This window comes from Myotis yumanensis, unplaced genomic scaffold (genome assembly GCF_028538775.1).
Source record: "Myotis yumanensis isolate MYYU_CA2020_CCGP unplaced genomic scaffold, mMyoYum1.0.hap1 SCAF_5, whole genome shotgun sequence".
NCBI classification, from domain to species: domain Eukaryota; kingdom Metazoa; phylum Chordata; class Mammalia; order Chiroptera; family Vespertilionidae; genus Myotis; species Myotis yumanensis.
The window spans coordinates 3,243,493-3,268,399 of record NW_027223756.1 but is presented as its reverse complement, the minus strand read 5'-3'; the positions used below and the strand labels follow the sequence as shown (position 1 = coordinate 3,268,399).

At 44.9% G+C, this 24,907-nt stretch overlaps 1 protein-coding gene across 2 annotated transcripts in view; it reads right to left on the bottom strand.

The window, feature by feature from the left end:
• Positions 1 to 24,907, bottom strand: part of LMTK2 (lemur tyrosine kinase 2) — a 56,114-nt gene that overhangs the window by 4,338 nt on the left and 26,869 nt on the right. For both annotated transcript variants that reach the window (XM_070414346.1, XM_070414347.1), the window contains exons 6-11: positions 23,316 to 23,403; positions 14,386 to 14,519; positions 9,766 to 9,850; positions 8,168 to 8,289; positions 6,217 to 6,366; positions 1,726 to 4,711 (exon numbers count right to left, since the gene is read on the bottom strand). In XM_070414346.1, the coding sequence (XP_070270447.1) occupies positions 1,726 to 4,711; positions 6,217 to 6,366; positions 8,168 to 8,289; positions 9,766 to 9,850; positions 14,386 to 14,519; positions 23,316 to 23,403 (3,565 nt within the window). The remainder of the gene's footprint in view (positions 1 to 1,725; positions 4,712 to 6,216; positions 6,367 to 8,167; positions 8,290 to 9,765; positions 9,851 to 14,385; positions 14,520 to 23,315; positions 23,404 to 24,907) is intronic.

The following is a 24,907-nucleotide window of genomic DNA, read 5'->3' as shown; positions in this document are numbered from 1 at the left end:
GGCCCGGCCGGTGTGGCTCAGTGGTTGAGCATTGACCTAGGAACCAGGAGGTCATGGTTCAATTCCTGGTCAGGGCACATGCCCGGTTTGCAGGCTCGATCCCCAGTGGGGGGCATGCAGAAGGCAGCCGATGGATGATTCTCTCATCATTGATGTTTCTATCTCTTTCTCCCACTCCCTTCCTCTCTCTGAAATCAATAAAAACAGATTTTAAAAAATTATGATCTATAAAAAAAAATGATAAATGGGAGTCCATCAAAATTTAAAACTTTTGCTCTGTGAAAGACAACCTACAGACTGGGAGAAATATTTCCAAACCATGGATCTGACAAAGGACTCATATCTAGACTTTATTAAAAAACTCAAGACACAGAGAATCCAGGTAAGAAAATGGGCAAAAGATGGGGCATTTCACTGAAAAGGACGTACAGACAGCAAATGAGTGCATGGAATAAATGCGCAATGAAGAGTTGTGCAGCCTCACTGGCCAGCCACAGGGAAATGAATTTAAGATCACGACTGAGGCTATTAGAAAAGCTAAAATAAAAGAGAGTGACACCACCAAATACTGGGGAAGATAAAGAGAAACTGAACCCCCCTGCACTGCGGATGGGAGTGGTACAGTTTCTGTGGAAAAGGTCATTTTCTTTAAAAAACTGAACACACAGTTACCATACAGCCCAGCAATCACACCCCTGGTGTTCACCCCCTCCCCCATCTATGTCACTCGAAAACCTGCACACATTGTTCAAAGTGGAAAAACCACATTGTCCCTCAGCAGGTGAATGCCGAGACCACTGGCACCCACACGCGGAACAGCGCTCAGCAACACAAAGGCAGGCACTATCGACCCGTGCGCCCTGGGTGGGTTTCGAAGGCATTACGTGCTGGAGAGAAGGCCAGCCTCCGAAGGTTATATGCTGTGAAGTCCATGTGGACGACATTCTTGGAAAGACAACCTCGCCTGAGGAGGCACAAAGCTGAGAGAGGCCTGACAGCCTCAGTCCCAAGGACTGACACAGAGGGAGGGCGGGCGGCTCTAGGGAGTCCAGGCCCAAGGACTCCCACACCTGCTGGAACACAAAGGGTCCCATTCAGACGTGTCTGTGACTGAGCTTTCCTCACCATCTAGCTCATTCAGGAAGCAAATTCAAGGACTACAGAGACTAGTCGACAAAGAGTATTTTTTTAAAAAGTCTGAATTACAGGCTGGTTCATTTTTAAAGAAGGCAAAGTCTGAGCCCACCTCGTGTGGTGCACAGCGGCCGCCTGCTCCACAGTGGGGAGGAGGTCAGGAGGGGAGAGGAGAACAAAAAGGGGGGAGGAGGAAGGGAGAGCCGCAGACCCTGCTGCTGCCCCACAGGCACTGCCACTGGGCCACGTCTCCAGGGCTGATCATGAGCCAGCCTGTGCCAGCGTGCACCTGCGTGCGGGGTGTTACTGCCGACGTCAGATTATAACAACGTCTGTGAAGGGTAACCAACCTCAGCAGGACTCTGCCGGGAGACCCAGGAAGAGCACAGATGTCCTTCCTTAATTTGACAGGAGTTCCCTGTGCAAACTACATTTCTGCATATTCTTGGAATTGTAACAGCCATCAACCGCAAATGGCTTTTTAAAAAAGCAGTCCGTGGCCTCAAAATGAAAAGTGGGAAAACAGAGTACACTCCATGTCCCGCCACATTCTGGAACCCTCTACTATGACGACGTGGAAGTAACAGATACCTGGTCAAACAGATAGACGGTGACGTCATCAAAAAAGGTCACTGCCTTCTTTTCTTTCTTCCAGGCGTCCGGCAGCTGGTCAGCAGCAGCCGCCGCCGGGGGTTTCAACAGGCTCCGCAGGTGCCTCCCGTCCTCGTTGCTGAGGATCACGGGGACAGGGTGCTCGACCTCATCCTCCGACTCGGAGCTGAGGCTGTGCAGGGTGAACGCCCGCAGGTCCTCGTCTGAGTCGTCGCTGTTCTCATCTTCCTCGTCTGCATCGATCCCGTCCTCGGAGAGGTCGAGCATCCCCGACACGCCGAGCTTCCCCAGGTACTTCCCCTCGATGTCTGGCTCCTTCAGCTTGGGGCCCTCCGCGGGGCTGGGGAAGGGCTGGTCCACCGGAAGGTCCGACGGGCTGCCGGAGCGGAGGGTGGAACTGGCGAACCCAAGGAGCTCGTTGGTGTTTGTCCCGGTGGAGGCGATGGTGCAGGGGGGCTCTTCTTGTGCCTCGAAATCATCGCCGCTGCTCAGCTCCGAGTTTACCACACTCGAGGGACTGCCAGCCTCGTCTTCAGGAGCATGCAGCTCTTTGGAACTGTCTGTCAGTGCTGGCTGGGCCATTTCTCCTGATTCCAGGAGACTGGAATTCTGCAAAGCAGACAGACCACTTTGGTCTGGCGGGCTGCTTTTGGTTTCCAGGCCACTGTCCGCGGTGCCAGGACTTTGCTCCGGGATGACTGGCTCTGGCAGAGGCTGACCCATCACCAAGGCCAAAGCTGACACTGAGGTTCCTTGGACCCCCTCCGACTTCTTATCAGGTTCAGAATCGTTATCTGAGAAGTAGGCAGAGTCGCGGTGTGAGCTCTGAGAGCCAGCTGCGGAGGTCTGGGAGGTCACTTCGGTCCCTCTGTGGCCGTCAGCTGCGTCTGAGATGACGATGACAGGGTTGGGAGGCAACTCGCCATGTCGGCTGTCGCCTGCTAGGGCCACGTCTGAGGCTGAGGCACCGTCGGGAGCAGGGTGCAGAGTCCACTCAGGCGACTCCAAGTTCTCGGTCTCATACCCACTGTCTGCAGGCTTGTCAGGGGGCATGAGTTTCTCCTGCCCGCCCCCTAGAGGACCCAGCAGAGCCTCATGGACGTCCACGGAGTCCAGAGAATCGGGGGTCTCCACCGACGGTTCTGAAGTTGGAATGGGTGTTGACAAGCTATCTTCCAGAAGGCTGTCCTGACTAGTCGAGTCCGAGGAAAGGGCGGACACCAAGCCCCCTTCGGCCGCAGCATCTTTACAGCTGAGCTGATGCAAAGTGTCCCCGGCTCCCAGGCTCTTCTCTAGTGGACGGTCACTGGGATGGTCTTCTGAAGGGGGATGCTTTTGCAGGTTTTGTCTCAGTTCCGGAAGACTACTCTCTGTACTCGCTTCCCTGGCAAAGATGTCATCCAGCAGAGCAGAGTCACTCTGGGTCCGTCTCGAGGCCTCTTCACTTTGCTGAGTCAGCTCGTGGGACCCAGGGCCTGTGCTGTTTGCTCCAGCATCGGCGGAGGGAATTTCAACTGGGACGGTCACAGAATCTACATTTGTTTCTTGGCCAAGACGGTCGTCATGGATCCTGACATCTAAACGCCTGGGCGTGGTTTCTCCCGGCTTCGGGAACGTATCTGTTGGTGCGCTGTGAGGTGTTCCTTCTGTTTCGAGCGAGGTAGGAGGTACCTGCACTTCCGGGGAAGACGGCCACGAGGTGCTCAAAGCGTGGTCCTTGAGCACAACACGTGTGTCTTGACCCTTTGCGCTTATGTTTTCCTGCAACAAAGAAAGGCCTGGTTTATTTTCAGCAAACTTAAACTCGGCGTCTAAAGTATTCCTACGTGGAGTTTCTAACATGGTTTCCGTAAAACCAGCATTTTTAAGTTCTGTTTGAAGGTCATTTATATGTTCTTTGCTACACAATGAGTCTCTTAATAAGTTTTTCTCTTGAAGAAATAAAAAGTTTTCTGACAATTCTTGCACATTCAGTGGATCAAAATTATCTTGGTGCGCAAGGCTTTCTGAGAAGCAAAGAGGCTCACAGTCAAAATGCTTGTGGGGCTTTTCTCTCTCAAGGTGGCCTGTTATTAGTGAGTCTTTGGGGTCGTCCAAACTTGAACTTAAAGTGGTCGGCTTCAAGTCCACTTGAACTCCATTCAGTTCCATTAAGTCAAATATCTTTTGGTGACTGGGCAGATCCTCCGATTTGTCAAGATCATTAAATATATTGTTGAAAGGGCTCTCGGGGCCCCTGGTGGCACGCATGTCCTCAGGGGTGCTGGGATCTTTGGGGTCTGTACTGCTTTGGAAGAAATCCTCATCTGTACTGGATTCCTCAAACTCAAGGGCCCTGAGTGTCAGAAACTGGGGCGCCTTGTCACTCGTCCTCTCTGGATTCTCCAGTTCAGTGGTAAGCAGTGCAGGTGGGTAATCGAGCTCCAAGTTGCTACCACTTTTTTCTTCTAGTTGGATGTAATAGTCGCTTCCAACAGAAAGGTTGTGGGCATCAAAAACGGGAACCACTCCCGGGGCTCTCACGGGGACTTCCTGGCCACTGCTGTCCTGTTTCCCGGGCCCGGGATCTGAAAGTGAACTCTCAAACACTTCAACTGGGAAGAAGATGCTCGTGTAAGACAAGGCCTCGTCTGGGGGGCCCCGGCTGCGTTCATCAAAGTGGTCGTGCTTAGCTGCCTCCCAGACATACTCGAAGCTCAGGCCCTGGCTGGTTTCCGTCACGGTGAGGACTTCCTCCATTTCACGACCAAGCCGATCCCTGGAGAAATGGTCGAGGATGGGGAACGCAGCGCTGTTGGAAGTGTCCCTGGTGTGTGTATTTGGTTTCAGAGCGTTCCACTGTTGTTCGAAGTCGACCTCTGGGTCCCTCTGGCTTTGCATGCGCAGGTAGGTGAGCAGTCTGTGCACGTCCTCTGCCACTGGTCTCTTGTCTGGTGGCAACCAGCAGAACTGCAAAACTTCATACCTGAGGGACACACGACAGGTAGTTAACGGACTGATAACACATCATTTTTAGAATAAGAAAAGACTTTACAAGAGCCCCTAAGCCAGTGGTTCTCAACCTTCCTAATGCCGAGACCCTTTAATACAGTTCCTCATGTTGTGGTGACCCCCAACCATAAAATTATTTTCGTTGCTACTTCATAACTGTAATGTTGCTACTGTTATGAATCATAATGTAAATATCTGATATGCAGGATGTATTTTCATTATTACAAATTGAACATAATTAAAGCATAGTGATTAATCACAAAAACAATATGTAATTATATATGTATTTGTCCATGGTCTTAGGCGACCCCTGTGAAAGGGTCGTTCGACCCCCAAAGGGGTCGCAACCCACAGGTTGAGAACCGCTGCCCTAAGCCAACTGGACATCCCAGAAGTTTCTACACTTGAATCACTGCTGGCCACATGAAGTCGTTCAGTTCCTGGTGAGACCATGGTGAGAGAGGAAATGCAGAAATAATGCATTTGACCACTAACTTCTGTGTTCTCAGGACATTCCACAGGATCACGGCAATTCTGTTGCCTTGTCATTTGTTCCTGTGGTGTTTAACCAAGGACTTGTCTACTGAATTCAGAAAGAACAGTTTTAACATGCTGTCCTCGTGAAACAATTGTCACAGGTATTCTGTGTGGAAAGAATGCACTTGCCTTGAGTTTGTAGATTTATTCACTTTATTTTGCAAAAACTCACACAGACAAATGCTGCTTTAACTCATCTCACTACTCCCCTGACGAACAGCAACACTACACTCTTCTGCAGCACATGGTTTCCTTAGACCATAAAAGGAGCTGCAAGTGGAGGGAAGAGAGAATGAAGCCCAAGAAGGCAGCAGCCAGGAGTTGGTCTTCCAAGGGCTGGCTGAACACAGCCGAGGGTAGCCATGCGCAAAGACAACTTCAAAGTATTCAACTTACAGCGTATATGCCAAGTTATTCTGAGGCAATGGTTCTAGCAACCTGGGAAGCTGAGCACTGCCTATAGGCAGGGGCACCAACCTTCAGGGGCAATGCCAGCTGGGCACACAGGGATGTACACAGAGGCCTAAAGGGAAGTGAACCAGATCCTAATTGGAAATGGAGTAAGAACTGGTTCAAAGACGCATAAAAAATAAGTTTGTTTTGCAAATGTGAACATGTTATGTTATGCAAATTAGTTTCAACTGCCAATTTAAATATTATCATTTTTATGCTATCTTTTTTCTCACGTTAGATATCACTTATAACTATCTTCATTTGAAAACAATTCCACAATAGCAAACTCAATTACTGTTGACTTTAACGAATCTGACTTCACATTTTTTATTGTGCATAATACACAAAAATTCCTACTTATTCCATACATTTTTCAAAAACAATGTTAAATTATAAAAATATACATTAATTCTTTTAAAAGTCATGAATAGTATACAAATGAAAAATACAACATTTACTGTATAAAAACAGAAACAGGAAGTCACCAACCATCTGTCAGAATAAGGCTGCTCCAGCTGGGGCTTGGGGAGTTTTGTGTCTCTCTCTCGAATGACCCGGTTAAGAACATCCAAGTTGGAAAGGTTGGAATACGGCTGAGCAGCATTATCAAAAAGTTCCCAAAGCGTCACACCCAGGGACCTGAGGGAAAAAGAAAGTGATTATTTCTTTCTCCCTTTAGACATTGAATTTTTAACATCCACAGTATTTGTGCAGTCACTAGGAACTTTAAGGACAAGGTGTGTACTGAAAGGCAGTAAAGACAGCTCTCTAACATGATCTAAAAAAGAGACATTCTCACGAAACTGAGGACCACGGCAAGCAGGACTCCTCTTACCTACTGGTAAACACAGCTCTGGTAGTTCTGGCCAATGCAAAACCATGTGAAACAGACACAGGCACAATTACAGGGAGGAGCTAATCTGACTCTCAACTTCAAAAGTCAAGAAATTATTTGAAAGATCATGAAAATGACTTAAGAGTTCAGCAAAATGGTTAGATAGAAAATAAATATACTGAATTCTGAGTTTTATGGTAGAAAAAGAGTTCCATTCATAATGGATCTAAAAGAAATCTTTACACGAACAACTCTTCCCTGTTGGACCCTCACATTTCTTTTTCTTTCTTTTTTTTTTTTTGTTAATCTTCACCCGAGGATATTTTTCCATTGATTTTCTAGAGAAAGTGGGAGGAGGAGAGACAGAAACACCGATGTGAGAGAGACACATGGATTGGTTGCCTCCCACATGAGCCCCGACCAGGGCCAGGGATCAAGCCTGTAACCGAGGCACATGTATACGGAATCGAAGCCGGGACCCTTCAGTCACAGCCAACGCTCTGTTCACTGAGCCAACCCGGCTAGAGCCCACACATTTCTTGTAGTTATTCCCGTAGTTGGGGGCATGTTGCTGTTATGAAGGGATTTCCCTCCGTCACTCTGCCAGCTATCTCTGTGCCAAGAGCGCCACCTGCCCAGCCTCTCAGTGCCTCCAGGTGTGCAGCCGTTACCAAAGGCAAGAAGGCCCCTTCTCTGCTGGTCCCACTTGCTCTCATGTCCACTGCTTGGTCCCCAGGGAAGTGGCCTCTGCTGCTCAAGTCAGATGGACACTGACCCTTCACCTCCTCTACATCGTCTCCGCATTTCTCTACCATGTTTCCTGCCTTCTGTCGTGCATGACTGTCTCCTCCTTATGGCAATGGCTCCCACACCAGGCTGAGCATGTGTGTTATCTGGGCAGCTTTCAGGAGCACTTTGGTATTTAGGGTCCCGCGCCCCCAGGACTCTTAGCTGGCAGATGCCGGTGTGGCCTAGGAAATGGTTTTTCTGAAAAGCTCCCTCCTGATTCTGATATCCAGCGAGGTTTGGATAATGATGGTTTACGTGACTGTGATCAATACCCACCAGAATGCTTGTCTGAATAAGCTGTATGGAATTAAATAAATGTATTATCTGACATTGTACAATACAATATAACATGAATTAAATTCTCCGATGCTAATTTCACAAACCAGTGAAAACAATCAGCATATTCAGTATCTAAGCTAAGAGATCATTTCTATCAGAGGAAATAAAAGGACCCACATTTCTCGATCAAGTTCAAGAAGAAGTACTTAGCCTTTCTGTGTTTTCATTCACTTCAATAAATATTCATTAAATTTGTATTATATGCCAGACCCTGTGGTAGGCACAGAAAATGGACTTGGACCCTGCTTTTATGGAGCGTATTATTGTTGAATGGGTAAGAGAGGCAGTATTCAAAGTTAATTATGTAACTGCAATGTGACTACTGCCACATCAATACGTACATTGTCTTTTCCATACCACCAGGCACTCTTGAGTCCCTACATCTTATTCAATTACTCCCTTTAAGAAAGTGCTCCAGGAGAAAGAGCTAGGACGTTGCTACACAAAAGCCTAGTAGAATGGTAGATCAATACATACCAAATGTTACTGTACTTAGTTTGATCTGCAGTTAGTAGTCTGTCTTGAAAGCTGGTTACTAACTCTGGAGCAGTCCATCGCAGAGGGAAAACTTTCTTGTCATCTGTTTCAATATAATCCTCCTGTTTTGTTAGAAAGCACACAGAATTTTGAATTCTTTCATACTTTTAATGAGCTCAGTAATTTAATTCCAGGTCATTCTCAGAAAACAATACTCAACCCAAAAGAAAGTGGGCATAAAGAGAGACTTTCTGGGCAGGAGGTGGGTGAGGTCTCTCCAAAGCCTCCTGGGCTTCATGAGCTGGTCTCAGCACAAACACTTGCTCAGTCACCCTTCCTGGAAAAGGAAGGTACACTGTATCTGATGCCCAGAACACAGACTCTGAACGAAAGAGGAGCAGGAGAGTGGTGCCAGTTAATAAGGGCGCAGGCTTCAGAACAGACAGGCTGGGTTGCAAGTCCATGTTCAACCATTAACCAGCGAGGTGACTCCAGGAAGGAAACAAATATGCCCGGCCTCTTTCCTTATCCATCAAAGGAGGTGATGCAATCCCTCCCTCTCTTCGTGGTGAGGATTAAATGAGATAATGCAGGCCAGCACCTCAGAGTGCCTGGAATATACAGTAAGTGCTCAAGACACTAGAGCTACTATATCAACAAATGGCCAACTTATATTCGCAAATAATGTTTGGTTAAAAAGTACTGAGCCACACGAACCCCATAGTACAGCACAGATATTATCCTCATGCTGCTGCTCAGAAAAGGAGGTCCAGCGGCTGCGCCAAGGTCTCCGGGCAGCGTGGAGCGGACAGTTCCCTTCTTTGCCCCACATCAAGCTGCCTCCTTCCCTTCAGCTGGGCTGCACACACACACAGATAAAACCTCAGCTACTCTTCCTTTCTTTGGGGATATGTTTGTGACAGTTTAAAAACCTAAACCCCAGCCGAAACCGGTTTGGCTCAGTGGATAGAGCATCAGCCTGCGGACTGAAAGGTCCTGGGTTCGATTCCGGTCGGGGGCATGTACCTGGGTTGCGGGCACATCCCCAGTGGGAGATGTGCAGGAGGCAGCTGATTGATGTTTCTCTCTCATCGATGTTTCTAACTCTCTATCCTTCTCCCTTCCTCTCTGTAAAAAATCAATAAAATATATTTAAAAAAAAAATTTAAAAAAAAACAACCTAAACCCCAAGCTTACTGAATTTGATCCAAAATTTTACTGAACATAGAAGGGAGAAATAGTTATGTGACATGTGTATTTTATTATACACATGGCATTAATTATACTGCCCAATGCACACTAACATTTATTATACAGCATCAAACTATGTCAATCACACCCAGTGCACGTCTTTTTAAACAAAGCATCGGGGAAGCTGAAATCAAACCTCCAGGACAAAGTCACTGATTTAGAAAAACCACACATCAGACTCCAACACTCCCACTTAAATGACTGGGACTCTCCAAAAGGGCCACCTGCACAAGATTCTCACCCTCTTTCAGAAAAGGAGTGGCATTCTGTGCTATCACCACCTTGGGACCAGGAAAAATTAAATCCAACTAACGACTAAGGAGAGAACCTATGAAGCTCTGGCTTACCTTGTACCTGCTGAATCCTATTCCATAGTCTCCCACTTTCACATTTAGATCCGAGGTAAGAAAACAATTCCGCAAGGCTAAGTCGCTGAAAACAGAGAGAGTGAAGTGAACTCAAGAACAAGGAAAATCCGTGACCAGAAAACATGACAGGACATCGCTATGGAAAAAGGCTTTCTCTGGGAATCAGAGTAGTATGAGCTCCCTACTTAATAATTTATATTTTAAAATTCTTTTTTTTATAGCAAATGGATTACATATTATATTTTAGTGACTTAAATAATGGAGATGATCAGATATTTTTGCAAATAGCTATGACAGCTAAGGTCAAATACTGAGCATATCTGTACCTTGTGCTGCATTAACACCAGGTTTGTGGCTCCTTTCCTAGTCTTTTAAGAGTGGTCAAGAAGGAACTCTAAAATACTACTGTCTAAATTGTCTGAATATTTTTTACAATAACTTGTATTACTTGAGTAATAGTCTGGTGAAGATTAGTAAAGTTACAACCTCAAGCCCCCCAGGTTACATGATTAAAACTGTTTGTTTTTAACTCCCTTTCAATGATGCACAGGCATTAGAAGGAGCCCTTTTCAAATTACTCATCTCCTCCAAACTCCTCCTCTCCACCAGGGAGTTGAAGAGCACATTTGCAAGAGTTACTTAAAACAATTTACTGCCGAAACCGGTTTGGCTCAGTGGATAGAGCGTCAGCCTGCGGACTGAAGGGTCCCAGGTTCAATTCCGGTCAAGGGCATGTAACTTGGTTGCGGGCACATCCCCAGTGGGGGGTGTGCAGGAGGCAGCTGGTCGATGTTTTCTCTTCGATGTTTCTAACTCTCTATCTCTCTCCCTTCCTCTCTGTAAAAAATCAATAAAATATATTAAAAAAAAAAAAAAAACAATTTACTTACACAGTTTATGTAAGAGCAAACTGATTTTCAAAAACACATAATTTGAAAAAAAAATTACTTTTCTTAAAGGAACTTCCTATATAAACAACAGATTAAATTTCTTTTATTTTGTCTTTAGTCCTTGGAATTTTTAAAGTCATCAACTGGCATACACATAAAAAAGGCCACTAAATTAAAAATGAGTTTATAGTTTTAAATCATGAATAAAAGTTATCAAAAACTGAAAATCTATAGTCTAAAATTTAAAATGTTTGTCTTTATATGATGATAGAAGACCAAAAACTTTAACTCTTAAATTCTTACTTTCAAAGATTTTAATTTCCAAAGCTCACATCTGAAATATAATCATGAGAATGACAACAGCAATAACTAACACTGGTATAATTCAATGGCAACTTGGTATATAACACTGATTCAATTATATTCAAATGGCTAATATTTACAAAGCACTTACTTTACACAACTCGTTTCTCTAAGCACTTTACGTGTGTTGTTACTCATTTAATCTTCACAACAAACCTTTGAGGGGGATACTATTATTTTCCCCATTTACAGACAGCAAAACCAAGGCACAGAGAATTGAAGTGCCTTTGTTAGGGTCCCAAAGCTGACAGGACAGCAGCATTTCACCCTGTCCACATCAGTGACTATCCACGACAATACGTTCACAGCCAGAGCACTGCACTGTGCGTATGGCTGGTCCTCCACAAACGTGCTGATCTGAATTTCCAATTAATCTCCCAAATAATTAAGTTACACTAGATTCCTCTCTACACATCTCTGTTTACACACGGTGATTTTCAGCATCCCATCCAGAAGCCTTCAGACCTGTGGATGTGTCTGGGAAAAACCTGGGCCCCCTGCCCCCCGACTCCATTGCTACAAATAATAGAGAAACTTCCAATCTTAAGAACAGAATTGGCCCCTACATTTAGAAAGAGAAGAAAAAGGGACGGAGGGACAGAAGTAGTAGGCCATTTGAGGGTAGAAACAAGAAAGCTTGAAGGGGGCAGCTTTATCCTCGGACCCAAAGCTGCAGCTGGACAGTGTGCAGGTTTTGCCAACAGAGGTCCTGCTACTGAGCACCACTAATGAGCATCTCTGGAGTTTCTATACACAGACCCTTCTCAGCCTCCGCACACCTCCCTCCTGAGACCAGAATTAAAAGCTGGGTGCCAGCATTCCGACAGGGAGGGGGAGTGTGTGTGTGTGTGTGTGTGTGTCTCTCTCTCTCTCTCTCTCTCTCTCTCTCTCTCTCTCTCTCAGCCTGGGGCTGGCTGCAGCCTCTTCAGAGCTCCAGACACTTTGTGCTTAGGCCATTCAAGCAGTTTCTGGACTGCCCGCTTCCTCCCTCCTCTCCTTACTCGTGGTCTCTGTAGGCCTTTAGATTTCAGATGTGACGGTCAGGTGAAAGATGGGACATTATGTGCAAAAGGCACCTGCACATTGTAAACGGCACTGCAAACCTCGCATACAGTTCACTGACCGTCTCAGGGAAAGCAGGGAAACCTCTCCTAACTGAGCCAGAGCTGAGGGGGAAGAAGACAGTGGCATGACTGGGGGGATTTCTGTGAAACCTGCTCCCTCCCTCCACTCCCAACACCCCAGTCACCACTGTCAGACCCGGGCACTAGTCTCAGCTCCACTGCTTAAGAACTGGGTAACTCTGGCCAAGTCACTCAGCACATGAGAGCCTCCGTGCCCTCACGAAAACAGGGCTGAACCTGCAAGGGCTAATCTTTATCAGGATAAAATAAAATACACAGGAAATGCTAACGTGCTACCCAGATTCAAGATGATAATGATATAATTTGATTCAAAAATTGTTAAAAAATATTCTCTGAAGCCCAGAACACGCAAAGCTAAAGATGAGAAAAACACAAGGTGCAGCTTCTTAACAACAGAGTTAACTCTTGACGTCAATGCTGGTTCTGGTCAGGAAACACAAACACACCCAGTATCTTCTTCCTTCAAGTTGAAAAGCAGGTCCAGTGGGCAGGCTGCCAGCGATCGGCTCTGAGAGGCTCTCCAGGCTCTGGCTCGCCCCTTGGCAGCGCCTCCTGTCGCCGCAGCTGTCAGTGGCTGCACACGACTCAGCCACCCGAGAGAGTGGGGCTGACAGACACGGCCTGGGAGCTCGCAGTTCTCAGGAGTCCCCACCCGACTTGTCCTCAACTCCCCCCAGATCTGGAGTTTACCATCTGCAAAAGGACTGCTCTCATGAGCAGCTCAATGCCACTGCAGCCATTTTCCAAAACCAACCACACCCCCACTTCCTGCTTGTGCTTTCCTGAATAATCTGAATTCCTGGTAGCAAATGGCAAGCAAAATGACTGACAGTCACTGAGTGTCATGAATGTCCTGTGTCCGACTGCAAACATGCAGGCTACCTAAAGCCAGGCCTAGCTCTCTTCTTAAACGACAGTAAAAATAAAATGTACTGGGGTGCTTTACCACAGCAGTTTCCAAATACAGCTCACAGCTTTCAGCTGGACATGTGGACTATTCTATTTTCAACCAACACAGAAAATCTGACTTTGAGTCAGCCAATAAATATTCTAAATTTCAACTTTAAAAATGCTCTACCACCCTGGCCGGTTTGATTCTCATTCAGGGCACATGCCAGGGTTGTGGGCACGATCCCCAGTAGAGGGCGTGCAGGAGGCAGCTGATCAATGTTTTTCTATCTCCCTCTCCTTTCCCCCGTCTTTCTCAAATCAATACAATCTTTAAAAAATTGTCATTCTATAAATATATCCCAGTCTAACCTGCCTTTTTAAAAAAAATTTTTTTTATTGATTTTTAGAGAGAGGAAGGGAGAGATAGAAACATCAATGAGAAAGAGGAACATCATTGATTGGCTGTCTCCTGCATGCCCCCTCCTGGGGATTGAGTCCAAAACCCAGGCATGTGCCCTGACCGGGAATCGAACCTGCGGCCTCTTGGTTCCTGGGTTGACACTCAACCACTAAGCCACACCAGCCGAGCCAACCTGCCTTTTAAAAAATATAATGTTTCATTGACATTCCTTCACATCAATACACACAGGTGTCCCTTTTTAGGTCTTTAGATTATTAAGAGTTAAATGTTTTAATTAAATTCAACTAAAGAGACACTGTCTGGTTTCCCAGGAGACCCAAGAAATAATTTTAACCCTTTGAGGTCCAATTTTATTTTTGGAATTCAAACAGTCTGGTCCAAATTAATTGACGGGATTGAATGCTGAACTTTTTAATGTTCTTATTTTAAAGTTTAAACCAAAAATTCACTGGTTATATTATTATGTTCAATCAAAGAGTTTATTCTTTAAAACATTTCATAGTGTGGTATCTTTTGAAACTGGTCTGTCGAGTCAGCCTCGACGTTGGACCGAAAAGGGTTAAACATATTTTAAACATAAATCAGAGCTCAAAAGGCTAAAGAATAAGCAGAACTCTCCCTTTGGGTTCACGGAACCATCATATCAGGTGGGACTCAAAGCCCTTTGTTTTCTTAATTACAAAAATTACATCAATGATCTGAACAAAATGTGCCCGAGGAGCTGCGGTTGTGTGAGTAGGACCAGAAAGCTTTGACAGAAAGGTGTTTACCTTTCTGCACAGAGCAGCTTCTACGATTTAAACCAGAGCGGACTCTACAGCCTGTCTCTTGGAGCTTTTGATAGGCCCTTTGACAAACTGCATGGCCTCTCCCCGCCGGACGGACCCACCTGTGCAGGAAGTGCAGCTTGTGCATGGCGGCCAGCCCCGCGGCGATCTCACACGCCATCCGCTGCAGCAGCATGGTCTGCGAGTCCCCCCGAACGTGCTCCTGCTCGTTGCGCAGGTACGCTTTCAGATCGCCCTGCAAAGATCAGTGCAGTTTGCTTTTACAAGCAGACAACAAATGGGCAACTAAACATGTGCCTTAACTGACGTTAGTTATGAAGATTATTTATTAGAAATCACTTAGAGTTAGCTTAATAAAGCAACTCAGACTGAACAAGTTTCAAATTACAAAATACTTCAACCAAATACTTCAGAAGTATAGAAAACACTATTCACCTTTAGGATCATTCTGATTAAACGCCAGCTTATCTTTGTTATATAAACCCATGTAAGACAAAACAGTAAAAAAGGTAACTTTGCAATGGTGCACACTTTAAACTAAGTGCAGAAGTACAGAAATTTCCAGGGAACAGAGATGATAAGAGAGTAAAAGAAACGGTGTCCCTAGCACTACCTTTGGGGGTGCCTGGAGACACAGGTCAGAGAGCACCCCATCATGATGGCTACTCCCAGGCGCTCATGAACAAGGCAGAGGGACAGAACAATGGAACGGGAAAAGAAAGGGTAAGTAAGTGCAGTACTGGTACCAACTGCCTCAGGTGTCTGCCAGCTTCCCCCAGGCCCCGTGTTGTGCAAAGACCACCGTGAGAAAGAACATTCCAGTCCCTCAAGAAAAATTCATGAAGCTAAGCAGCCTATTCAAAGGACAGCAGCCTGGGCAGGAAGATGCACAAACTCACACTTAGACACGCACTACACGTACAGGTAAACACTGAGCTAGCTCCCAGGTACTCCGGCCTGGCTCCCCATGTTACTACTGTCTTTATTTCATGACTAATTCATTTTCATTCCAGACTTCGTGCTTTTGGGAATTCACTTTTGAGGAAATAAGTATTCTGCATTCTCTTTACCATACGAATAAATATTTATTGATGTGATTTAATTCCAAATTAAAGCTTTATACAATCATGCTAAGCTCTCCCCAGCATGGAGTGGTGGGAATAAAAACAGATTCGGATGACAATAAATTAACCCAGAAAAATTCCAGCAAAAAAGTCCAGGCCTACAGGCTGTGGGATTTTTATAAGGTAGACCACATGGAAACTAAGTATGAAAACAAATAGCTTAATTTATTTATATTGCCAATGAAATGGCAGCTTAAATTCATTTGTCTAATCCCTTTCCAGAAGTACCCATCTACGGTAAAAGTTACCCCACACCGGGTAGCATTACACTGGCTGTGTCTGGCTAATTCTCAAAGCAAACACAGAAGTTGCTGGCAAACCAGGAACACTTCACGAGAGACTCTGCCATGAAGGCAGAGTGGGCAAAGTTACTGCCCAAGGTTATCTGAAATATATTCATTACTACTCACTGTTCTTTTTTTTTTTTTTTTTTAATATTTTATTGATTTTTTACAGAGAGGAAGGGAGAGAGATAGAGAGTCAGAAACATTGATCAGCTGCCTCCTGCACATCCCCCACTGGGGATGTGCCCGCAACCCAGGTACATGCCCTTGACTGGAATCGAACCTGGGACCTTCCCGTCCGCAGGCCGACGCTCTATCCACTGAGCCAAACCGGTTTCGGCTTCCACTCACTGTTCTTAAAGTATCTTCTCTCCACAACTGAGTCCACTCCCCAAATTTCACTAGAAGACAAACATAACCAACAGGAGACTCTGCTTCCTAATGCTAACACTCCTAATGTTTCTAGCTGGGCAAAAAAACCCAAAGCCTCTCCCCACAGATCCCTAACCTGGGTGAGGAGTTTACATCAACAGTTACAAGGAGCCTGAGCAGTTTCTCATGGGTGAGATTTGTGATGACTGGCAGGATCCAGGGTTAGATAGAAAGATCTGTAAGAGCTCTCCATTTAAAAGAAAAATCTGAATAAAAGCTTTAATTATATAATAAAAATGTTCCTATTAAATAAGTACTAAAAATTGATCCATTCTATCCAAAACAAAGCTGTTTTTCAATATCTGGTTTGTTTTATTTATGTTTTAACAATGTTTAGTGAGTAGTCGAATTACTGCTTTGGTTCGCTATTAAAAATGCCCAACACTGCCCTAGCCAGTTTTGCTCAGTGGACAGAGCGTCAGCCTGGGGAATGAAGTGTCCCAGGTTCGATTCCAGTCAAGGGCTCATGCCCAGGTTGCAGGCTGGATCCCCAGTGTGGAGTGTGCAGGAGGCAGCCGATCAATGGTTCTCTCTCATCATTGATATTTCTTTCTCTCTCTCCCTCTCCTTTCCTCTCTGAAATCAATAAAATATATCTTTTTTCAAAAAATGCCCAACACTTAAAAACAGCAATGTATTCTGCAAAAAAATCTCAGATCCTCCCCCAAAAAACTCAAAAACAAAAATTTATGACACTAGATGGCAGCAAAGTGCTATGCGTACAAAGAACTCAGCTAACAGAACAAATGGGACCGGCTTCTTGAGTCCTCCCGTGAATAACAGACCTGTAAGTGGGTTACTTATTTAAATTCCAACACAAACTGCCATGAGGGTTTTATCCAGCTTTTGGCAGGATACTGAGGACCATGAATTAATTTAAATACAATGTAAACACCAAACAACTAAATAGCTTTATAACTGAAAATTTAGTTATTTATGTTTGGTAGAATGATTTGGGGGAGGGGGGAAGTTATCATTTTTAAACAAAAACGTGAATGAAAGGATGAATGGCCTACATAGCTACATATTGAGCATTGCTGACTATCACAGCTGCAGCCCCAGGGACCCTGTCTGTACAACTACTTTTTCTCACTACCACTTGAGCCCCCCCCACCACTCCATCCACCCTTACGCACCTCCACACCTCTGTCTGTTAATATGGACTAAAGGCCCAGTGCACGGATTCGTGCATCGGTGGGGTCCCTTGGCCTGGCCTGCGGGGATCGGGCCGAAACCGGCAGCCCGACATCCCCAGAGGGGTCCCGGAGTGCGTTGAGCACTTGTCCCCTGGTGGTCAGTGCGCGTCATAGCTATCGGCTGGTTGGCTGGTCGCTTAGGCTTTTATATATATAGTCACCCCGTTGCCTTCCTAAGCTCAACCTCTTGGTGAGTCCATCCCTTCTGCCACTCCAATGCTCAAATACCTCTCAGGTAAATCCAACAAAGAACCAAACAAGTTTCCTTGGCCCCCACTCCTCTCCCCAGATAACCCTCACAAACCTGGTCTATTCTGGCTGTTCCTCCTCCTGGCCTCCCACTCTCTCTTAATCCTTTACTCCCCCAACTCCACTGCCCCTCCCCCCATGCTCAGCTGTGGCTGCTCCCAAGGGGTTAGGTCTATGGCTGACCGCCTCTGCCACATGCTGGTCCCTGGTCCAAGTCTCACCAGCATAACCAAGTGATGGGCCCCTTCCCTTTCCCCACAGCCTCCTGGTTTTCTTCCTGTCGCACTGGCCACTCCCTTCTCATGCCCTTTCTTGGATCCTCCCCCTCTCACTGATCTATAAGTGCTGCCACACCCCAGGGCTCAGTCCTTGGTCCTCATCACTGTGACACTCATTCCCGGGTGATTCTACCCACCCCATGGCTTATAAATAAATCACTCAAATACCTTTCCTGGCCCCAAACCCCTCCATCTCCTGAGTCCTAGGCTCATTTGTCCAACTGCTGACTTGATACCCTTTCCTGGATGACCTAGGAGACACCTCAAACCTCACATGTCCTGTGTGAAACTCCACCAATCTGTTCTTTCTCAGAAGCGGCACTGCTTTCCCAGTGGATCAGACCAAAACCTCCCGGCCTCCACCCAGAGCAGCCACTGCTTAAAATCACCCCAGTCCTAACTGGCACTTTGCTGGTCTGTCCTTCCCACCAGAAATAAGCTACACAGGGCTGGGGCTCTGTCTGATTCTGTGTCCCCAGAATCTATAACACCATGAGTTTGGCAAATACAGCCATCCCTCTGTATCTACAGGTTCCCCACCTGTAGATTCAACCAAACACAGATCAAAAGTATTTGAAAAAGAAATTGTTGCTGACATGTACTAGTAGTTGGACCCACAATGATCGCATCTGAACTGAATATGTAGATTTTTTTCTTGTTACCACACAGTATAACAACTATTTACATAGCATTTACATTGTAGTAGGTATTATAAGTAATCTAGAAATGATTTAAAGTATACAGGATGGCCCCAGTCAGATGGCTGGGTGCAGTGTCTTCCGTTATACTAAAACGGTTGCGGGTTCAATTCCCAGTCAAGGCACATACCTAGGTTGTAGGTTCAATCCCTGGTATGGGCACATATAGGAGGCAACCTATCAATGTTTCTCTCACACATCGATGTTTCTCTCTCTTTTTCTCTCCCTCCCCCTCTCTCTAAAATCAATAAACATATCCTCAGGTGAGGATTAAAAAGAAAAAAGTATACATGAGGATGTACATGGATTACATGCAAATACGACACCATTGTACATAAGGGTCTTGAGCATCTGTGGATTTTGGTATCTGGGCGGATTTTGGAACCAATCCCCTGTGGATATCGAGGGACATCATTGCTTAATGTGGATACCATTGCTTAATGAGTGAGGGGGAAAAGAAACACTTACTGAGAAGTTTTAAAAGACGTTCTCCCAAATCAAAGTTGAGACAATCGTTTTCCACAAAGCAGTCCATCATATTTCAATTTAACAATATAATAATGAATTTAGGAGAAAATCTCTAGTTTCAACATTTTATTGGGCTTAATATTTATTACTTCATTATTTTGCACATTAAAGCTAGCAAAAAGAGGCAATATGGAAAGTATTTTATGTTAAGTAAAATCTAACTTATTCTGTTTGAAAGTTTTATCTTTGTTAACTAGGAAATGGAACAGATTCTCTTCAAGAACAGGAGTGTGGGCTGCTCTAACACTCAGAGCACACCGGAGCCCATACTGTACTTCTCCAGACACAACATGGGGCGGAGCTGCGCAACTGGAACGTGCCAGCCACACGTGTAAGTGTAAATGTTCTAGCGGCATCGTATTCCTAGAGAACAGTTTCCCCTCGCGCTCACCCGACGCATCAACCGCAGGTGTGCACCTCGGTGCCCCAGCAGTGAGGACCTGTGACGTGAGGGAGGACACAGAGCCTGCTACAGAGTAACCAGCCTCAGCAAACCCAGGGTGGAATGAAGCAGGCGTCCGGAGGGCAGGACGGCCTGGACACAAGCAGTCAGGACAGCCTGCCAGCAAAGAGCCAGCGCCACGGGCCCAGGGCAGCAGTCAGGCCTGGGGAAGGGAGAAAGATGAAGACAAGAGCCAAGTGTAACCTACGCCCTTCTATCACCTCAGCTTGCAGTTTGGTCTCCCCAGTGGTGTCATTGCTTTTCATCCAACTGATCTTTCTCAGCAGATGCCAACCTGCTTCTCCTCACCCGCCGCCTAGACTCTGCAGCCCGCAGGAGCATCCGCTGCTCCCTTGCCCGCCCGCCCCCCCCCCCCCCCCCCCCCCCCCCACCGCTGGGCCCGGCCCGTGCTGTTCCTGATACCCTTTTGTGCCAAGGAAGTCAATCCACTCACTCTTCCACACTCAGATCACATGCATTTCCTCAGCCAAGCCTTCCTCAATGGCTCCAGTTAGATTTCTTCTACACACACTACTCAAATCTTTACTCGATGATTATGATAAATGAATTTAAGTAACTAAAAATGAAAAAAAAAAAACACCCTACATTTCCTGAGCACTTACTATAAGCCCAACAATTTACGTTCATAATCTTATTAACGGTGAGAGTAGCCTGTGAGGAAGGCAGTATTATCCCCACTTCACAGATGTCTAAAGTAAGGCTTAAGGAGTTTAGGTAACTTTTCAAGGTGATACACAAGGAAGTGGCAGAATGAGCATCTGAAGCAGGCCCGCCTGGCTCTACAGGCAGAAAAGGCAGGGATCGGGGTGACTCACCTCTGGGTCCCCAGGGCACTGCCCAGCTCTTTGTACTTAATAGGTGCTTGATATGTTTTTGTTGAATGAGTGATCCTTACCCAAAAAGCAATCTCCTTGCCTCCCTGTTCACTTGATGGCCCTGTGTACTTGCCATGGCAACAAATCACAGACAACGCCCCGCAGTGAGGGCTCCTTTCATAAACACCGCACACCAGCATCACCAATCAGTGGCTGCGGTCCAGCTACCAAACTCACTCAGAAGTGTTTTCATTTTCTGTCATAAAATCCTAAGATAAAGTGTTTTTGAAAAACAAGCTGGTAATTCTATCTTACAAGGAATTAAGTAAGTGCAAAAATATTCTCTCCTTTCTACTTAAAAGATGTTATCACTGAGCATGATCAGTGCCCGGTGACAACTGAAAGGCCAGTGCTCATCCAATAGCTCCTGACCTACTGAGAACATGTGAGGATAGTGGCTCCTTCCACTGTGCTGCAGCTGCTTGTTCCTGAGCTGGGGCGGCTTGGCCTTGGTGGCACCCCTCGGCTCAGGCAGGCCCTCTCTGGCTCACTGGGCTGACCCCACCTGACCGTTCCTGACACTGAGCCTCTGCGAACCGAGCCTAGAGACCGAGACCTCAGGGCCAGTGACCGTGGAGGCCCTGGTCCTTGCTGCAGGAGAGCTTCTGAAGTTGACTAAGGCCTAGAGGTGATGAGCACGAAACTGCCCAAGGAGACAAATGTGACCTCTTACTACTGGGCCCCCTGGCAGGATCCCTGGGTTAAAGGCCTTTATTTTGACATGAGACTAGCCATTCCAAGTACTGACAGATAGATTTCCCAAGGAAATCGGGGAATTTCTTGCTTCCTCTTAGTATAGGTAACACAGAGTATAGGACCTTAAATAATAGTGGGTAATTATCAATGTTTTAAGAATTGTGGTAAGCCATGACCGGTTTGGCTCAGTGGATAGAGCGTCGGCCTGCGGACTGAAGGGTCCCAGGTTCGATTCCAGTCAATGGCATGTGCCTTGGTTGCGAGCACATCCCCAGTGGGGGGTGTGCAGGAGGCAGCTGATCGATGTTTCTCTCTCATTGATGTTGCTAACTCTCTATCCCTCTCCCTTCCTCTCTGTAAAAAAATCAATAAAATATATTTTTAAAAAAGAAAAGAAAAAAAAAGAATTGTGGTAAAATGCATAATATAAAATTATCTTAACCATTTCTAAGTGCAGAGTTCAGGGGCATTACATCCATTTACACTGCTGTGTAACTGTCATCACCACTATCCAACCAACAGAACTTTATCTTCCCAAACTAAAACGCCGTACCCACCAAATACCAACTAAATACCCCATCCCCCTCCTCCCAGCCCTTGGCAGCCACCCTTCCACTTTCTGTCTCTGAGTTTGACTACTTTAGATACCTCATATAGGTGGAATCATACAGTATGTCTTTTTGTGATTTGGCTTATTTCACTTAGCACATTAGAATAATATCCCATTGTACGGATATAACCAATTTTGTTCATTATTCATCCATTGATGGATGCCTGGGTTGCTTCTACTTCTTGGCTATTGTGAATAATGCTGCTGTGAAATGGGTGCATGGAAATCTCTTTAAGATCCTGCTTTCAATTCTATGTTCCTAGAAGTGAAATTGCTGGATCACATGGTGATTCCATTTTAATTTTTTGAGAAGTAACTACTGTTTTATAAATTTTACTAGAGGCCCAGTGCACGAAATTAGTGCACAGGTAAGGTCCCTAGCGGCTGCTGGCCAGGGCGCCTCCCTTCTCCCAGCCACCTGCTGCTGCCACTGGCCCTGCCCCCTGGTCTAACTCCTGGTCGAGGGGACAATTTGCATATTAGGCTTTTATTATATAGGATTGTTGATCAATGTATCACTAGATGGTGGACTTAACTGAAATAGCCATTAGCTCTGTCCTGCCTATGACAGCTTGGGGGTGGGGGGAGAAGATGGGAGCTCTTTCCAGATGTTCAGCTTTCAAGAGTAACATTCTCCCAATATGGCTGAGGAGAGTCACATAAAATATGTGTTTCAACCATAAAAATCCTAGAACAAAACATAGCAGAAAAATCTCAGACATTTCTCGTAGCAATATTTTTTCTAATATTGTATATCTCCTCAGGTAAGGAAAACAAAATAAATAAATAGGACGATATCAAACTAAAAACTTTTTGCACAGCAAAGGAAATCGTCAACAAAATGAAAAGCCAACCCACTGAATGGGAGAACATATTTGCCAATGATATATCTGATAAGGGGTTAACATCCAACATTCACAAAGAACTTATATAACTCAACACCAAAAAAACCAAATAATTCAATTAAAAAATGGGCAAAGGACCTGAATAGACACTTCTCCAACAGACATGAAAAGATGCTCAACTTCACTAATCATCACAGAAATGCAAATTGAAACCTGTCAGAAAGGCTATCACCAATAAAGCAACAAACAATTGTTGGCGAGGATATGGAGAAAAGAGAACCCTCGTGCACTGTTGGTGGGAATGCAGACTGGTGCAGTCACTGTGGACAACAGTATGAAGTTTCCTCAAAAAACTAAAAATGGGACCTCAGGGAATATATCCAAAGAAACCTAAAATAGTCATTTAAAGGAATATATGCACCCCTATTTCACTGCAGCATTATTTACAATAGCCAAGATTTGGTAGCAGCCCAAGTGCATATCGATAGATGAGTGGCCATTAGAAAAAATACCCTTAGGTGAGGATTAAAAAAAGAGAGAGAGAGAGAAATATGATTAGATAAGCAATGCATAAGAATAGCTTAGCATAGGGATGAAGTATAAAATAACACTAATACTATTATCAAAGGTAATGAATGAATACTTCATTAAGTTCTTTAATATAGAGGACAGAAGCGAAAGCTGCCCCTCATCCAGCATTTCTATCTGTCAAACCTCTTGCATGCTTGACGTGAATTTCTACTAAAAACTTACCAGGTCACAGAACTCAAACACCAGAAGGTAGGGAATCGCTTCTACACACTGCCCGACACATTGAAGAACATTCGGATGCTGAAGAATACTGGGGAAAAACAGTCACAGTACGTTCATCAGAAAGCACGCGAGTAACACTGTCCAAACAGTAACCACATTTTAACATTCATCATGATTTAAATAGGATAAGCTGAAAAGAGCTCATTAACAGATTGATTATCTAATGATTAAATAATTCAAAGGTAATCAGGTGAACATTTTCAAAATCTCTAATTTTAGTAATTTTAATTTATAGATGACCATTTTGAAGTAGCACTTTTAAAAAGGCAGGGCAAATATATAAAGTTCATAAGCATTTCAATCCATATACTAAATAGCCCAGCTACTCCTAGGCTATCTACCTTATATACTACTAATATTTCCATATATTTCCATAACATATGCAAACTCTTTTCTGGAAAATATTTTGTCCAAAAGAAAGTTTATAAAAAAAGATATGTCAAAATAGCTTTTTAAAAAGCTTTTTATTTTGAAGCAATCATGACTTAATAAGTTGCAAAGGTAGTATAAAGAGGTCCCCTTTCCTTCGCCTGGTTTCCCCTGGTTACATCTGACAACCACAGTGCAGTACCAAAACCAGGGCACTGACACAGCACCCATGTGTGTGTGTGTGTGTGCTGTTATCACATGGGTAGATTCCCACAACCACCAAACCACCACCCCAACAGAAATGCAGAAGTGCTCCATCACCACACAGACCTTCCCCAAGTTACCCTGGGTCAGTTTAAGCCACCCCACTGCCTCTCTAAGCACTGGCAACAGCTAATCTGTTTTCCATTTCTATGATGTTCTCATTTTGAGAATATTACGTATATGGAATCATACAGTATGTGGCCTTTTAAGATGGACTTTTTCACTTAACATAATGCCCTCAAGATTACCCAAGTTGTTGCCTGTATCAATAAGCATTTCAATCCACATACTAAATAGCCCAGCTACTTCTAGGCATCTACCTTATACACTATTCCTTTTTATTGCTGAGTAGTCCCTGGTATGGAGTATCAGTTTGTTTAAGCATTCACCTACTGTGACACATTTTCATTTTGAGTCTTGTTATGAGACTCTGGATCTGATTTAAATTGTGTATTTTGCAAAGAGAAATTTCGAAGTTTAGTTTTTGGGGGCCTTAAAAAATATTTTGGTTTTACACAAAAGCAAACTTATTTGGTAGATAAAATATTCTTAGATCTAACAATGTTGTAATTTTAAGTGATATATTTAAAATATTGTTCCTCGGATGAAGTTTTGCAATCTGTCCATACAGAGATAGAGAGAGAGATTTCCTAAATGAGTTCATTTTCTTTATCCATGACAGGTGCACAACATGACGTGCAGTGGAATAAGCAGGACGAGCAGATGTGCCTGTGACATCAATGTCAGTTTCCTTTGAGGTCCCCTGTGTCTGGCTGACAAATCTCAATCTTTCATTCTCCCTTAGGGCCACAAAATCAATTTGTTGCCAAGAACCTTGACAAGCGTGCTCTAGTTCTTGCTTTTGGAATTACAATGCTATCCTTTTCCTGACTAGGAAC